The 18,881-nt window shown below is 33.4% G+C and overlaps 1 protein-coding gene across 1 annotated transcript in view; it reads left to right on the forward strand.

Annotated features, from left to right (window-relative positions):
• The window catches only part of CCDC172 (coiled-coil domain containing 172), a 60,483-nt gene that overhangs the window by 13,590 nt on the left and 28,012 nt on the right, over positions 1–18,881 (forward strand). The window contains exons 3-4 of the mRNA XM_063101633.1: positions 11,481–11,597; positions 12,752–12,917. Coding sequence (XP_062957703.1) covers positions 11,481–11,597; positions 12,752–12,917 — 283 coding nt within the window. The remainder of the gene's footprint in view (positions 1–11,480; positions 11,598–12,751; positions 12,918–18,881) is intronic.

Below are 18,881 nucleotides of genomic sequence, written 5' to 3' on the forward strand. Positions count from 1 at the left end.
AAAAAATTATACAAAAGATCAGTGAATCAAAAAGTTGGTTTTTTGAAAAGATAAATAAAATTGACAAACCATTAGTATGACTAACTAAAAAGAAAAGACCCAAAGAACAAAAATTAGAAATGAAAAAGGTGATATTACAGTTGATACCTCTGAAATACAAGGAATCATTAGAGACTCCTGTAAGCAAGTATATGCCAACAAATTTGAAAATCTGGAGGAAATGTATAAATTTCTGGACACACAGAAACTACCAAAACTGAACCAAGATGATGTAGAAAATCTGAACAGGCCAATAACAATAAAAGAGATTGAAGCTTTTATCAGAAGGCACCCAATTAAGAAAAGCCAAGGACCAGATGGGATCACAGCTGAGTTCTACCAAACATTCAAAGAGGAATTGACACCAATTCTGTACAAACTATTCCAAAAGATTGAAACAGAGGCAATTCTCCCAAACTCATTCTATGAAACAAACATCACCCTGATACCAAAACCAGGTAAAGATACAAGAAAAAAAAACTACAGCCCAATATCCTTCATGAATATAGATGCAAAAATCCTCAATAAAATACTGGCTAACAAAACAGCAACAGATACCAAAATTATACACCATGATCAAGTGGGATTCATCAGGGATGCAAGGTTGGTTCAACATACATGAATCAATAAATGTGATACACCATATCAATAAGATCAAACACAAGGACCATATGATCATCTCTATAGATGCTGAAAAGGGATTTGATAAAATTCAACACTCGCTCATGATAAAGACTCTCTGCAAGTTAGGTATAGATGTAAAATATCTCAACATAATTAAAGTCCTATATGATAAACTCACTGCCAATATCATCCTGAGCAGGGAAAAGCTGCAAGCTTTTCCCTTACGAACAGGAACTAGACAAGGATGCCCACTCTTACCACTCCTATTCAACATAGTGTTGGAAGTACTAGCCAGAGTAATCAGAGAAGAGAAGGAAATAATGGGCATCCAGATTGGAAAAGATGAAGTCAAACTGTCCCTGTTTGTAGATGACATGATCCTGTATATTGAACAGCCTAAAGCCTCTCCAAAAATCTCTCGGAGTTGATAAATGATTTCAGCACAGTAGCAGGATACAAAATCAACACACAAAAATCAGTAGCAGTTCTATTCTCCAATAGTGAACATGCAGAAAGAGAAATCAAGAAAACTAGACCATTTACAATAGCCACCAAAAAAAATAAAATACTTAGAAGTAGAGTTAACCAAGGATGGGAAAAATCTCTACAATGAGAACTACAAACCACTGTTGATAGAAATTAAAGAGGACACAAGAAGATGGAAAGATATCCCATGCTCTTTGATTACAAGAATCAACATTGTGAAAATGTCCATAGTACCCAAAGTGATCTACAAATTCAATGCAATCCCCATCAAAATTCCAATGACATTTTTTCAGAAATGGAAAAAACTATCCAGAGATTTATATGGAATAACAAAAGACCACGCATAGCCAAAGTAATTCTGAGCAAAAAAAAAAAAGTAAAATAAAGCTGGAGGCATAACACTACCTGACTTTAAACTATACTACAACGCTATAATAACCAAAACAGCAGGGAACTAGCATAAAAACAGACACACTGATCAATGGAATAGAATAGAGAATCCAGAAATCAACCCACACACCCACACCCATCTGATCTTTGACAAAGGCACCAAGCCTATACACTGGGGATGAGACTGCCTCTTTAGCAAATGGTGCTGGGATAACTGGATATCCATATGCAGGAGAATGAAACTAGACCCATATCTGTCACCATATACTAAAATCAATTCAAAATAGATTGAGGAATTAAATATACACCCTGAAACGATAAAATTTCCTAAAGAAAACATAGGAGAAACACCTCAGGAAGTAGGACTGGGCTCAGACTTCATGAATATGACCCCAAAAGCATGGGCAACCAAAGGAAAAATAAATGGGATTATATTAAACTAAAAAGCTTCTGCACAGCAAAAGAAACAATTAACAGGGTTAATAGACAACCAATAGAGTAGGAGAAAACATTTCCAAAATATACATCTGACAAAGGATTAATATCCAGAATATACTAGGATCTGAAACAACTTTACAACAAAAAAACAAGTAACCCAATTAAAAAATGGGCAAAGGAACTAAATAGGCATTTCTCAAAGGAAGATATACAAATGGCCAACAGACACATGAGAAAATGCTCTACATCACTCAGCATTTGGGAAATGCGAATCAAAACCACACTGAGATATCGTCTCACCCCAGTTAGGATGGCTAATATCCAAAAGACTGTGAATGATAAATGCTGGCAAGGTTGCGGAGAAAAAAGAACTCTTATACACTGTTGGTGGGACTGCAAAATGGTGCAGCCTCTATGGAAAATAGTATGGAGGTTCCTCAAACAATTGCAGATAGGTCTACCATATGACCCAGCTATCCCACTGCGGGGAGTATGCCCAGAGGAATGGAAATAAAGTCAAAGATGTACCTGTTCTCCAATGTTCATGGCAGCACTATTTACAATAGCTAAGAGTTGGATACAGCCCAAATGTCCATCATCAGATGAGTGGATATGGAAAATGTGGTATATCTACACAATGGAATACTACTCTGCTCTAAAAAAGAATGAAATACTGCCATTTGCAACAACATGGATAGACCTAGAGAGAATTATGTTAAGTGAAACGAGTCAGGCACAGAAGGAGAAATATCCCATGTTCTCACCTATTTATGGGAGCTAAAAATAAATAATTAAATACGCAAATAAACTAGCGGGGGAAGAAGAAGACACAACAATCACAATTCTTTGAAGTTGATATGACTAGCAAACAGATATGAGGTTGTTGGGAGGGAGGGGAGACAGGAAGGAGGGAGGGAGGTTTCAGTAATGGGCCACGATAATCAACCACATTGTCTATTGACAAAATTAAATTTAAAAATAAAAAAAGATTTTCTCATAGAATTCTGTTTTCTCTTTTACTGTTCTGTGAATTCTGCTTGTTTCATTTGATGCCTTTCTTACGTTGTGGTAGATTTCCTTATGGACTTTAAGATTTTTTATTGTGAACATAACTTTAGCAGAGTTTATCTTTCCTGGCAGTCCCACACCTTCCCTTGATAATAAAGGTGTCTGTAAATGCAGTTTCACCCCTGCTGCCAGGGCCTGGCAGATTTCACCTGTTCAGGACCGATTTTTATGTTAATTTCTGAGCTCAGGATTTCTGGACTGCATGGACAAGAGATATTTGAATCTTGCCACAGAAGAGTTCAGGTTTAGGGTTTGAGTTTATGGGGTATGTCTGTACTCATGGCTCAGTGGGATGCAGCTCACTTATATGCTGCATCTAGGTCAATGGGTGCAGTTTTCTTTACTTTCATAACTGGCATAGACGCGTCACAGTTCCTAACTATGCACTGAGCCCAGTTCTGGTTCCCATTGGCCTTGACATTTGGTCTGTGTGGTCTTTTAAAACCCTAGCCCCTAATGCCTGTATCCATTCTGTAAGGAGGTGACCCTGTGGGCTTGAATTTTAGCACACTGTCCTTACCCTGCCTTATCTCTTTGTTTCTGGCATGAAAATTTCCCTTTCTTCCTTTTGGCTTAGCTGTGTAAATGATATGTATTTAAATGTGTTTATATTTTATTCAGCTGTTTTCTACAAGAATATTGTATATGTGGAGTAGAGAGCCAGTCCTTACCACTTTTCCTCATACTACCATATTAACCAGAATTCCTCAACATAAAATTTTTAATGCCTCTAATTCCTCATTATTGAGTTCTTATTTGTGATTTTGGGGTTTTGGGGTGTTTTTTTTTTTTTTAGTAATTTTTCAGGATAAAATGTGAGTGATGGATTTTCTAAGCCATTAATATCTGAAATTTCTTTCTTTTGTCTTCACATTTGCATGACTACTTGTATGTATACAGAATTATTGAGTCAAACCTGTTTTTAGAAAATTTTGTAGATCTAGCACTATTGTCTTCTGAAAAATTTACTAATGCAGAAGAGGAGTACTAAAATCAACCTGATTTCTAAAAAATCCTTTTTAGGTAACCCATTTTGTTTCATTTTTCTCCCCTGGTTGCTTTTAGAAATTTTTTATCTTTATAATTCCAAATTTGTGCACGGATATATCTATTAATTTTGTCTGGAACAAGGCAAGTCTCCCATTTTAACCTCAACTAATATGTTTTTTTTTTTTTCAAGTGTCCCTATATCTTATAGTTTAGATCTTTGTTTTCTCTGAATCTCTTATCTTCTTTTATTTAATTGCTAGTTCTCAGCAGTCTGGGAGAACTTCTCATACTTTACATCATTGATTCCATCTTCTACAGTGTTAGTTTTGTTATTTAATGCTCTCTGCAAGTTTAAATTGTGTTGCCTTCTTTTTCTCCCATGTCTTTAATTTTCTGCCTTCTCTTTTATCTCAGCCCATTGTATTTTCATCTTATTCTCTTATGTCCTTTCTTACTCTTGTTTTTTATTGGACTTATCTTTGTCTACATCCTCCTGAGGACATCAAGGAATTGGTTAACAAAAAAAATTTGGGCATTCTGTAATAAAATACTATAGACATATACTGTCCTCTTTCTTTGTAATCATTCTAATAATTCCTTTTTTCTCTTCTGTTAACAGTATTTTTCATAGGGTTCATATTACTATTCTGTAAGATCTGTTCAGACCAGCAGTTTGCCAACAGATACAATATATACATTGATATTTGTCCACCTCTTGTTTTCTTGAATTCTTGAAGAATGAACTGTCTTCTTAGAGCTATAGCTAGTTGACAAGTTCATGTGAATATCCCTAACCCGATTTCTAGTATTTTGTAGTACTTGTACAGCTTTGCTTGACTGAAGTATGATTTTTTTCCTTGCTCATGTGCCAAGTTTACATATTATGAGGAGAAAAATGTATGTTTTAAAGAATCTGTGACATTTTATAGTTCTTTCATTTAAAAAAAAGTACATGGAAAAACCACTACCTGAGCATTCTATTGTTTTATATCCTGACAGAGTAGGAAGATATGACAATAGCTAAGGTAAGGTGCCACCTGGGTTGTCAAATAACATAGAAGTCACCTTATTTCAAACTGTCTCCCCAGTAAGAGTCTTTCAGATCAAGAAGTATCATTACAGAATGTTTGAGATTGGTAGATATTGGTAGGCTATGGACTTTGGAAACCAGGTACATTCAGAAAAACTGAATGAAAGGGGTCAAAGGCAAACTGGCACTTAAAACTGGGTCTGTGATCCCAATGCTGCTGGCAAGAATTTCTGATATAGGCTTTGGTGCTTATAAGGTCTTATGACTTGTTATTGCCTGAATTAATATTTCAAGATAAGTTGAAGGGCTGTATCCTCAGCTTCTTTGATTCACATTAGTTGCATGACTTCAAATATAGTCCAGTTTTTTCTGGTTAGAATTCTCATCAATTCTCCTAACAGAAGAGAGGAAAGGGAGATGTGACCACCACAGTGGGAAATAGATCAGATTGTTACTTTAAAATGGTCTTTTCATTATGAGCTCCTGCACCTCTTTATTAGGCATGCTTGCTTATGTCCCTACTGGAAGAGTGGGTTATATTCCTGGGAAATTCTGAGGGTCTTCTACCTTTATATTTTTTGAACTTTTTTTTTCAAAATTAAAATAGCATTATTGTTTTAACTCTTTATAAAAGTAATGCATGTTTATTGAAAATAAAGATAAGCAAAAAGTAGAATGAAAATCACACATAATTCTACCACACAGTTAATATTTTCATAGGTTTACTTTCAAAATTGTTTAAAAGTGTGTATATTTTTCTTAATTTGCTTCTTCTATCTACTATATCTGAGATATCTCAGTAAATATATATCTACATAAGCAATTTGTAATTACTGCATAGTATTCCATTAAATACTATACTGTGTTTTAGTTAGTTTACTTCTTATTAATAGGTATTTATTACTACTATTAATAAGTTACTATTATTAACATCATTGTGATGATAATATTATACTTACATCTTTGTGAACTTACTTTATTTTTTTTTTTGGATAAAGTCCTAAAAATCAAATTGCTTTGTCAATGGATGTCTACATTTTAAGGCTTTTGATAATTTTTAATTGTCCTCCAGAAAGGTTGTTCCAGTTTATATTGACACAATTTTTTACCACTTGTACACTGGATATTATCAGGTTTTTTGCAGATATGAGAAAATGGCATCTTTTTAGTTTTAATTTGAATTTTTTTGTTGTTAACATAATAGTTTTTCATTTATTTATATTTATTTTCTGATTTATCTATTAATATCCTTTCTCCTTTCCTATCTTTTCTTATGACTTCTAGCTTTTTATATGTTACAGATAATACCTTTTCTTTGTAATTTGTTGTAAATTTTATTTTTATCTTGGCTTTTTATGACTTTTTTCAAGTTAAACTTTAGAATTTTTGTGATGCTAGAATTTTTAATCCTTTAGGTAGCTTGTTTCTGAATCCATTTCAGGCTTAGGAAAGCCTGCCCCACTCCAAGATTTTAAACAATGTATTTTTCTAGTACTTTCATAGTGGGTTTTTTTTTTTTTCCCTGTAATGTTTTAAAGAAAAATGACTATCCATTGTCACTTGGGTAAATGTCACATGCTCCCCATTGACTGGAAGTACCATCTTTATGATATAGTAATATGTGTGTGTGTATGTATTTATGTCTGTTTTTAGATATTCTATACTGTTCTGTTAATGTATTTGTTTTGACACCAGTATCATATCGGCTTAAGTACATTCGCTTTAAAATGACTTTGACTCTTTGGAAGGGTAATTTCTTTTTCAGAATTTTCCTGATTCTTTTCAGTTTTTTTGTTTTTCTTGATAAATTTGAAAATCATTTTGTCAAATTAAAAAAAGTCATTGGGGTTTCAATGAAGATTATACTAATTTCATGTGGTCATTTGGGAACAATTGATATATTTACAACTCCAAATCACATTCAAGAATACAGCATATTTTTCTGCTTATTTGGATCCCCTTTTATGTTCCTCAGTAGAAGTTTTTTCATAAAAATCTCAGGGTCTCAGATATTTCTTGTCAAGTTAATTTGTGTATGTTGTTTGTTTTGTTTTTGCTGTTGTGAATACAAACTTTTCCATGCTTTCTCCTATTTAGTTTTGGTAATTAAAATAGATTTTGGTATTTATTTTGTTGCTAGCCTCTTTACTAAATTCCTTTTTATTTCTAACAGTTTCTTGGTAGATTTTCTTGGGTTTATTAGGTATCTAATAATGGCACTTGCCTAAACAAACAAAAGAGAAATAGATTTATGTGTCAACTTTTTGGATAATTATATCTCTTATACTTTTTTTTTTTTTTTTTTGGCCGTATTGAATTAACAAGAACTTCCACAACAAACTTAAATAGCAATGGTGTTATCAGACATCCTCATAACTCTTAATGAAAAAGTAAGAGATCAGCAAAGACTTGACTGAGATGAGGGAAAGAACCGTAAGTAATCTGAGGAAAGGGATTCCCAGGCAGAGAAACAGCCAGTGCAAAGGCCTTGAGGAGGGAGTGTGCCTAGTGTGTTGGAGGAATAGCAAGGGGCCAGAGTGGCTGGAAGGGAGTGAGCAAGGAGGAGACTGATAGGATATGTGGATGGAGAGGGAATGATGGATACAGACCATGTAAAGCCTTATATGCCAGTGTAAGGACTAATATTTCCTAATGTGGAAACTTCCTTGCTAACTGTATTAGGATTACTGTATCATATTGAGTTATTCTTTAATCCTCATATCTGTGGTTTAGAAAAGTATTGTAAAAAATAAGTCTATTTTTTAAAAACCTTAAACGTCTGCTATTGATACAATAATAGTTGATGTACTCTAATGTTTAAAATATCTTTTATCATGGTTGTAACAACCACATTCTTTTCCCCAATTGTTAAGATTTTGGGAATGTGAAATCTTCTACATAACTCTTCATTTTCTTACATAAAGTTGCCTTTTATGCTATTGGGCAGAGCATTTAATCTGCAAAATGTCAGCCCCTCAAGGCTGAGATTATTTTTAACAGCAGCAACCACAACAAACAGTAACTCTGTACTTTGCTTACTTGGACCCAAACATTAATTTAAAATCCTCAGTCATTTTCAATTTTTAAGTTCTCCTAGTAGAAAAATACCTAAAGGCACCAAGGCAGCAAAAGTATAAAGAGTCACAAATCATGGCTTTGCTGAAAATGCGCCTAGTTGACCAGACAAGTCAGCTCACTGGGAGAACTGTAAGCTCCATTAAAAAATCAAACATCCCAAGAGGAATAAAACAGGGAAAGGAAAAAAAATATTGCTTCAAAAGCAGGATTAATCAGGGAGTTGGCACTGCTCTAAATTAAAATTTTCTAAAACAGCAATACTTTCTGATAAAGCTGGCTCTTTGATTCCACAATGTAACCTTAAGACTGCATGCAAATATTTTATCATTTCTAGTCAGAGAACAGAGAGAGACGAGAAAGAGAAATTCGTTTTACTGCCATTAGGATCTTTCCACCCTTTTCTTTATATTGTTTGTAGCCCCTTGGGATCCTTGGGTAACTTAGAAGACAAAGTCAATATTGTTTCTTATGTTTTTATTTATTGTAAAATAAACAGTTCAAGCTACCTTGGATATAAGATAGTGTCTCAATTCAAATCTTACTCAGATATGTTTAGAAGAATTTTTTACGTCACAGTTTTATATTTCTCATAGTATCTTCCCAATTCTGATCCTTGCTCATTACCTTTGTAACAAAAGAGAGGTAAGAGAGGTTTCTGATGATTATTTATTCTGTAGAATGATCTCATCTTTTGATCCTATGAGTATGTTCAGTTATATTTGGAATATTTACTTAAATTTTACACTTCACTAGCTTTGGTTTTTAAACAAAGGAATGTGAAAAATAACTTAAGAAACTGGTTGGGACAGCAGAAAGAACAAAAGGAACAATCTGAAACACATTCTACAAATAGGTGGCTATGAAAAGCTGTTTTATTTCTCAAGAGTTAATAACTTCTACTTGTCAGAGAGGAACTGGGCAGTTCCAAAAGTTTTTGTCCCTCTAGTTCCATTAAAATGTGAAGGCTCTATATTAATAATATCAGGCCTCCTCTTGCTTCTGCAATGTTAACCTATTGATGTCCTCAGCAATGTGAATCAATGTACTGCAGACATTTATTCTTACCTGTCTTTCCTGACTTTGGCTTTCCTAAACTCTTGCCATTTTCTCTATTATGTTATTTCTCCTTTTTGTATTAAATGTTTTCATCATAGATTCTAAGTAAATTTAAAAATTAATATTACTGTAATCTTTCTGTAGTTATTGACTCTCTGGGACTTTTTAGGTCCTGATTAAAAGAGGCAAATGTGGAAGTAAGATAAAGACAGAAGCTAAGACAGAAAGTGGGGATGAAGAGGAGAGAGATTAATAATAGAAGTAAAAACAAGCAAAGAAAACCTCAAAATGAAAAATTTACATAAAGTTTTAGGGAAAAGGAAAATTACAGATATACCCTTTTTATAAACCCTTTGGACATTTTAGTTTTGGCATATAGGTTTCATTTTTTTTAGGTTACGGTAAAATATTCCAGTTAAATGTCAATATGTCACATTGTTTTCTTTAATATTTGTTATTGCCCCTTTTACAAAAGAGGACTTGAGCTCAGTAGTAAATTTTAGCTCTTCACTGATATCTGAAACAGAGCACCTTAATTTCTGAGCTCTTAACATCAGGTTTTTCTGAATTTGAGTAATAAATCTGCTTAGGTCTCATTTAAAAATTCCTTAGTTTGATAAGTAATAGTCTTTTTATTTGGGGTTTTGATTCAGATCTTTTAGAACGGATCAGTGGCAGAAACAGAGAGTTCAGGAATTTTGATTCTGAAGGACATAATACTTAAAATACCTTAGTAGATTAAACCAAAGTTTACCCCGCCTAGTATTTGGTCTCTAAAGCTTTTTTGTGGGCATTCATGGTTACTGTCTGCAATCTGATAATTAGGCCAGCAACCTTTTCAATAAGTTCAGATGAACCAGTATTTAATAATTTTTTTAAATGTTTCTCAAACTTATATACATTTAACTTATATTTTTGTGAGAGACTGAAGTCCTCTTTTAGCTCCAACATCACCTTTTTATTATTTTGAAATAGTTCTGATATTTCCACATTAATGTTATGATGTCATGGTCATACTTGTTTGCCCTTGTCAATTTCTATATGATTTGATAGATTTGGCCATATGTTTTCTAATTCTCTCTTCTCAGAGAGTAATATACTAACTGTTCCATTCCCCCTCCCCCCAGTGTTTAAAGTATTATCTCAATTCCTTTGGACATGTAAATTGTACTCTCTAATCTTTTTCAATTGATGTCTTTTTTAAAATAGAGTTGATGAGAACAGTACCAAGCACTGAAGGTGTGGGCAGATGTGCTATGATCTTACACTTATGTAAGATCATATTTTCTGTTTTATTTCAGCTACTTTTTTTAATGCCAATATTTCTAGGACTTTTTAGCTATAATATTTCAAAATGTCTTTTAAGCCAGCCCTTTGCCTCTGGACTCTACTATTGCTAAACTCTTTGCTATTCAGTATCTTCTGGGACAGAGATTTCACAACCTGTCTGTCACCTTGAGGAAGTTCTCATAACTAACGTAAATCTTGCTTTCTGCAGTTTAAGTTGAATTTATATCGTTATTCTTTTCTCTGTAAAGATGAGAACAGCCCCAAACTGGAAGTGATGCTTTCTTATGAGGGCCAGTACTGAATGCAGTAGAAAGATTATTTCCAGTCCAGCATCAACTTCAGTGTTTATTGTTAAAGCTCCCTGACTTTCATTTCAATATCCATGTCTCAGAAGATGCTACTCTTTAAGGTCCAATGAAATAACAGTTACATGTCTAATATTAATATTTATTATATCTTTTGCTACTTAGAACCAAATGAGATACTAAAATAAAAAATAAGTTCTCAAAGCCCATTTAAGGATATTAGCAGATTTGTATTTTATTTGATATAACCGTAGTCTTGGGACTGGGTTTTTGACTGTGCTTTGCATATTTAATCTAATTACTTTATATGTCATATTGTATACATGATTTATTCATCCATATCTTCCTTATAAGTTGTGTTCTTTAAAACAAGCTGTCTTGAAGCAATGTGTGTAGTCAAAAAGCTTTAGTACTTATGCTAAGAACTGTGCTAGGTGTGGAGAGGAAAAGGAAAACACAATCTCTCCCCTTCAGGAGCCTATAGTCTTATTGGAGAAGAGATTATAAAATTGTAATTATAAAGCACTTATAAAATAATGCAAAATAGTGCATATAAAATAAGATGTTTAATTTGGATTTTATTTTGCATTTTAAATAATACAGAAAATATTCTATACAAATCTGTTCTGTTAACTAATATGTGTAATTAGTTGTTTCATTCTGACTTTTGTTTTTTTACTTTGAAGGCTCAGCAGTTTTCTGAAAAATCCTTCCTCTTACAGCTTTTAAAAGCATATGAAAATGCTTTAGAAAGACAGTGCAGTGAAATTACAAACCAAAGGAATATGCTTCTCCAAACCTTTGTAAGTCTCCAGCCACCTAGAAAAATCGATTTTACTAATTGTGTCAAAAAATACTTAAACATGCTTCGGTGTACTTTTTGAAAATTATCTATATGCATATTGGCAGATAGTACTGTTCACATATGGAAAAGTATTAAGTGCTGTTTAAAACCAACTGATAGAGTAATATAGTTTGAAAGAAATCTATTGCCAGGGATGCAGTAGAAATTATTTGTAATTGTAATAAGCATAAAAGAAACAATGAAACTGATTTGAATTGCTCAGGCTTTGAGACCTTGGTTTTAATGCTTTTGAGAGGCAGACAGGTTCACACTTTTGGCATATTTATGGATGTGGGTAAAAGGATGGATTTTTTTTATTTTTATTTTTTTTATTTTATCTTAAGTCAGAGCCAACAGAATAAGCAATTGTTTTGAATAACAGGGCCAGTTTAGAAATATGACTTGTGATTAATTGACATTTTAAAGAAAATACATTTGCAGCTATCAAAAGTCAGCCAACAGTCTTGGTGGTTTTGGATAACATGGCCAGTTTCTAAATGTGGCTCATAGTTAGTTGATATCTCTTAGAAAAAATAGAAAAATACAATAAAGTTTAGGTTCTGTCATTGTCCAAAGTTTTTGGAAATTCTTATTTCCATGCCATGTTGATATTTCATAAAATGTGAACTGTGATTTAGAATTGATCTTGAAATAAATACATAATTTTGCCTTCATCATTTACATTTTAAAATGTTTCCTTAGATATCCTCGTTTGTTTATTTTTCTTTTTCTTTAATTTCTTTGGGTGTAGATTTTAGTTTTCAAGTTTGGCCATTTAATTGTTTTATCATCCAATTTTATATTGTAATGACAAAATGGCAGATGTGATTATGAAGTTTAATACACAAATAAATACAGGTATAATGACGAATGGTAGAATTTCTACCTCAATAATTCTCCCAAAACTTTAAGGATAAATCTTTCATCTGAAGATAGTGGGTTGTTATTATGTAATAGCCTCAGTTTTTTATTAATATTACTAGAGGAATAAAGCATTTTTGTGGTAATACCTGGAAGTATAATTTTATACTTTTGTTGGTAATAATTCCAGATGATTGTATTTTAAATCATTAAAGAAAAATATTATTGTGATCTTTTAATTCTGTTTTTCAGGATGCTACAAAGAAAAAAATGACAGAGGAGGAGGAAAAATTTATTAAGGAAATTACAGACTTCAATAATGAATATGAAATAACAAAGAAAAGAGAGCTTTTGATGAAAGAAAATGTCAAGATTGAAATAGCCGACTTAAAAAACCAGGCAAACATTTTGAAAAGGGGTATGAATACGTACAACCACCTCATTTGTCTGGCATTAATGAAAAGAACTTGTTTTGGATAAATGAATTTCTCAGAAATTTAACTTTTTCATAAACAAATTGGGTTAATGCATAGCTATTCTTTTACTTTGATCTTAAATTTCCTAATGGATATGAATCTTTTATTGTGAGCAGTCCTAAATTCTTTAGAAGTACATGTCACATGATCATTTGGTCATTTATTCAATAAGCAAATATCTTTTATGTGATAGACAATATTCTAGGTCCTAGGGAGATAAAACTAAAAAAGTGGAGGAAGCAAATATATAAGCAAGTATTTATAATACGGTGTGATGGAAGCTACAATAGGGATAGGACTGGTGCTGTGTTCCTCATTTTACCATCAATTAAGTATAAGCTAGGAAATCAGTTTACACAGTGGGATGGGGAGAGTTTCACTTCAAGAACACTAGTATGTAGATTATTGAAATCTGTAAGATCCTGAATTAAAAGCAGTTGCCAAAAAGAAAAGGCAATGACTTAAAGAGATGTTTAGGAAGAATGACAGGACTTTGTCACTGATAAATGTGGATGGAAATAGGGAAAGTCAAGGATAATTTAGTTTTCAAACTGCAGATATTGTATTATAGCATTAGCTTAAAGTCCAGTATCTCTTCTTCTAAATCATGTTCAGTTGCAGATGAGGCCATTGATTGTAGTTCCATCTATAATTCCTAGAGTACATTTCCTCTTGATCTGAAGGCCTCAGACTATATGCCCAATATACTATGATGAATAGGCATAGGATAATCACTAGAGGCACTTCTGTTAAGAAAGGGGAAAAACAGCAGAAACACTGGAGTCATTGCTCCATAGCACTTCTGAAATCGAGCCAGGCAAATAATGGAAATGCCTTGATTAGGACTCAGTCACCCTTCTGCCTGGGAATGATTCTCAATGGCTCTTGGCTCCATCCTCTGTTCTCTTTCTTTCCTTCTCTAAGTAATCCTTTTTTTTTTTTTACAAAAGATGGCTTTCATTTGCGACTGCTAGTTTTCTCAGCCTGCTTCTGTCCTGTAGAAGTTTGGGTATCCACGAGCTCATTTTTCATTTTTTATTGTCTCTGTCCATTTCAATCCAAGCTCACTGTGATTATACAAATACAATTTTCTTAAAAACTTTGTGGGTCTCACATGAATCTTATCGAGGTTCATTTCATTGGGGAAAAGTCACAACTACATGTATTTTTGAGGTAAACTGTTTTCTTTTTTGAGCTTCTGCTGAGAGACAATATCCTTAAGCTTCTTACTAGCTCTGTAGTTTGACTGAATGGTTCTCTAAGGCATCATCCAGGATTATTTTGAGGTCTTAGCAAGGGATTTTAAATTTACATTCTAGGTTTTATCTTTAGATGATAATTTCCTAAGAATATAGGATTTTTTTCTGGTGAGAATTATGGGGGAGAGGGCATTTTGTAGAAAGGCTACCACAGATATTTATTTTAATTCCTAGAGCAATCATTTAGAAAAGAATGCAAGGACAAATAGGTAAAATACAATATATAGATTAAAAAGGAATCCTAAAAAATATTTATATAGTCTGAAAGAAAGTGGGAAAAGAGGAACAAAGGAACAAAAAGCACAGAGAACAGACAGGAAACAAATAATAAAATGGTAGACATAAATACATCTATATCAATAATCACATTAAATGTTACTGGACTAATCACTATAATTAAAAGGCAGAGCTTATCAGAATGAATATAAAGTAAAGATTCAGCTGTACAGTAGTCCCCCCTTATCTGTGGTTTTGCTTTCTACAGTTTCAGTCACCCACAGTCAACCATGGCCCAAATACATTAAATGGAAAACTCCAGAAGTAAAACAATTCATAAGTTTTAAATTGCATGATGTTCTGAGTAGCCTGGTGAAATCTTTCACCATCCCACTTTGTTCTGCCCAGGATGTGAATCATCCCTTCATTCTGCATATCCACATTATGTGTGCCACCTGCCCATTAGTCACTTAGTAGCTGTCTCAGTTATCAGATTGACTGTCATGGTATCAAAGTGCTTGTGTCCAATGAACTTTATTTTACTTAATAATGACCCCAAAGCACAAGAGTAATGATGCTAACAATTCAGTTATGCCAAAAGAAGCTGTGAAGTGCTTCCTTTAAGTGAAAAGGTGAAAGTTTTTTTACTTAATAAGGAAAGAAAAAAATCATATTGGTGTACGGTTGAGCTAAGCATCTATAATTAACAATAATTTACTGCATGTTATCAGATGGCTAAGAGAGGAGATCAAATGTCCACATCACAAAGAAATGATTAAGTTTTGCAGTGATGAATATGCTAATTACCCTGATTTGATCATCATACATTGTGTACATGTATTGAAATATAATTCTGTACCCCATAAATATGTATAATCAATATATTTCAGTAAAAAAAGTATTAAGAGAGAAAAATAGTATGCTAAGGTTCCTAACATTGTTTCTAACATTTGCTCATAAGAACAAATCTTCTATCTGTGAAATTATAAGAAGGAAATGGAAATTCATGCCGGTTTTGCTGTGAGACCTTAGACTGCAGAAGTTATGATCACAGTGCATGGTACCTGATACTGTTGGTTCTTTATACTTTCAGAAAGTCTGTCTCTGGTACTTCAAAATATTTCTATATGAAACTTTAATCTCTATAATTGCAGGGACTTTGTTTTATTTAATGCTCTATCCCCAAAAGTATGAATGAGATAATAATAGATTGATGACTGCTTCAAAAGAAGAAGCCCGAGATGATATAAGAACATATGCTAAGTGGACCTAACCTGGACCAGGTAGTTAAGGAGGACTTCCCTGAGCAAGAGATCTGAAGGATACTGTTAGGCAAACGAGAGATTTGAATATAGATGTCAAATTTATAGTTGGATATTTAAGTCTAGAACTCAGAGAGAGATCTGGGCTGGAGCTATTAATTTTTGGAAGTCATGTAAGAAGAATACTGGAAGAAAATGAACAGAACCCTGAGGAATACCAGGATTTTCAAGGCAAGAAGAGGAAGAAAGCCCACAGTGTGGAGTGAGAAAGGGCTTCAAGAAAGATGGGCAGTCCTCAACAACACTTTGAAGTAAAAAATAAATAAATAAAAAGATGGGCAAGACACATTACTATGTGAATTCAGGGTCACCTAGGAGAGAAGAAAGTATTTCAGGGAGTCATCGACCCACATTGAATGCTGCTGAGCTGTAAACCATGATAAGAACTAAGAAGGAGCAACTGGAGGTCGCTGGTAGCCTTTAGCAAAAGCAGCGGATTGAGGTAATAACAGAGGAAAGTCAGCAGCCAGCCTGTGATGGGCTGAGCAGTAGGAAGAGAGGAAATGGCAACCACGAAGTCTTTCAAGAAGTTTCCCTGTGGATAAGATAGAGTCCAGTAACAAATGGGAGTGCGAAGTCGGGAGGGTTTTTAGTGGGTAGGTGGGGTCATCCTCTTTTTGTTTTTCTTTTTTGAGATGGGAAGTATTTAAACATATTTAAATGCTGATGGATTGGAGCCAGTAGAGAGGTAGAGCTGAAGACTTAGGAGAGAAGCACAGTTCCCAGAGAAGACAGGAAATGGTGAACAGGTGGCAGGACTGGTAGTGGTGTTTTGAGAAGAAAACAAAAGCAAAAATAAAAATCCGGGAACAACCTACGTGACAACCAATAGGGGGACTGTAACCAAGTTTCTCTCTCACTATATTTTTGTGAATATATTCATGTGGTAAAATCTAATGAAAGTGCTAGGTCAAAAGGAAATATTAACAGAATTAATGCCAAATTATGCTTCTTAAAGCACTGAATTAATTATTTTTCTACCAACTCTTTAGGAGAGTGCCTATTTTCCTATATTATTATTCCATACTGTTACTGATCTGGGTATTATTCAATTTTAATCTTTAATTTTAATCTTTGCCAATCTGACAAGTAAAGATATTATTATTGCTGGTTAATTAGTATTTTTTAAATTTTGCATGAAGTTGAACTTATTTCTCTGAATTTGCTGTCCACTTATATTTCTTTTTCTGTGAACAAGAAGAATCTGTTCATATTTTTTGTTGTTCTTACTGATTTTTATGAGCTTTTTGTAAATTAGGGAAATTAGCCTGTGTGTGTTATAAGTATTGTGTCTTAATTTACTGTTTGACTTTACTTGTAGTGTATTTGTGTTTATATTTGAATGCCTTCTAGAAATTTAAAATTTTTGCAGTCATTTTAATCAGTCCTTTCTTTTATGGCTTCTGGATTTTGTGTCTAGCTTAGAAAGTCTTTCTCTGTCTAACATTAATTTTAAAAAGTCCACCATGTTTACTTCTGTTAATTTTTTGTCTTATTTTTCCCATTTATATTTTACATCTATCTAGAATTATTTTGGTATAAGAGGTTAGAGATACAACTTTATATTTTTCTGAATGGCTGCTCAGTTGTTTAACATAATTTATTACATAATTCATCAGTTTCCATCCAACTTGAAAGTTTGCATTTACCACATATTAAATTCATATTATGTGTGTGCACATATCTATGTGTCTTTCTGTACTTTCTTGTCTCTATTTTGTTTTTTAATTATTTTAGTTTCATAGTGTTATTTAATATATAGTGGGAGGGGAGAATCCTTTCTCCTTACTCTTCATTATAAATTCTCCTGTGTTTATTTTCCTAGATAAAATTAAATTTCATTTGTCAAGTTAAAAATATCTTGTTTTAATCAGAATTGCATAGTTTGTCAATAAGTTTAGAGAGAATTGATACCTTTATAATCTTGAGTTTTCCAATCCAAAAACAAGGTATGTATTTGGTGAAGTCTTTGCCTTTCTTTGGTTACTATTTCTCTAAATATTACTAAGTATTTTAAATGTGATGCTTTCCTCCATTATATTTTCTTACTGGTCAATGGTTATTTATAAGTAAACTACTTTTTTTTCCATATTCTAATTTTCCAACAAGCCACCTGCCTTGGGTTGAATGTCCCCCCAAAACTTAATCCCCACTGTGACTGTTGAGAGTGGGAAATATGATTATGGTAATTGAAAGGTGAGTCCTTGAGGAGGTGATTACATTGTAAGACCATGCCGTAGTGATGGATTAAAAATGGTAGTCATGGACGTGGTTTGGAGGACCTTAAAAGGAGAGTGAAGGAGGAGGTTAGTCTCTCTGTGCTCTCTCTGCTTCCACCATCGTGCAATGTGAGAACTCTGGGTCACATTGCCACCACCAGATGTGTTCCTTGACTTTGGACTTCCCAGCCTCAGAAACTGAGAAATAAATTTCATTTTCTTTATAAAATACTCAGTTCCATGTAATTTGTTATAAACAACAGAAACAGACAAATATACCACCTTACCGAATTCTCTTGGCACTTGATTTCATTGGGTTTTCTATGTGTAAGTGTGTCAGCTTCAACTAATGATAATTTTGTCTTTGTTTTCCAATAATTACTACATTCTAAATTTTAATTTCATTGGCTGATACTTTTAGAAAACTAATAAGTGTAAATACTAGAATTATCTGCTCCTTCAAGGTTCAAAAGAATCACCTGTGAAACTTTCAGGTGACTTTTTCTCCATGATGGTGGTGGTAGAGAAAGAGGTTGTTCAAATTGTAAACAGATAGTAGAGCTGTTTTCTCCCCAGAGCAGTTTAGTTCCATTTATCTTCTTGCCTGTGTTTGCTCTTCTATTTCCTCTCCTAGTTCATGCATCCACATCTGTTATTTCCTGGCAATTGATTTTTCTCTTCTCTCTTCCTTCTTCCTGACCTTTCCCACTGAGCTTTTAGCACATGACTGTGATTAATCAGCTAGTTTCACTGGGTTTGGAATAATCTCCATCTTTAACTCTTCGTAGCTGTTTTTATTATTTTCTACTACTCAGAGTGTTTTTTCCCACTGCCAGACATCTTCTGTGATTCATTATTTTTTAACCCTAGAATTGAATTATGCTCTCCCT

The sequence above is a fragment of the Cynocephalus volans genome, chromosome 7 (assembly GCF_027409185.1).
Source record: "Cynocephalus volans isolate mCynVol1 chromosome 7, mCynVol1.pri, whole genome shotgun sequence".
Taxonomy (NCBI): Eukaryota; Metazoa; Chordata; class Mammalia; order Dermoptera; family Cynocephalidae; genus Cynocephalus; species Cynocephalus volans.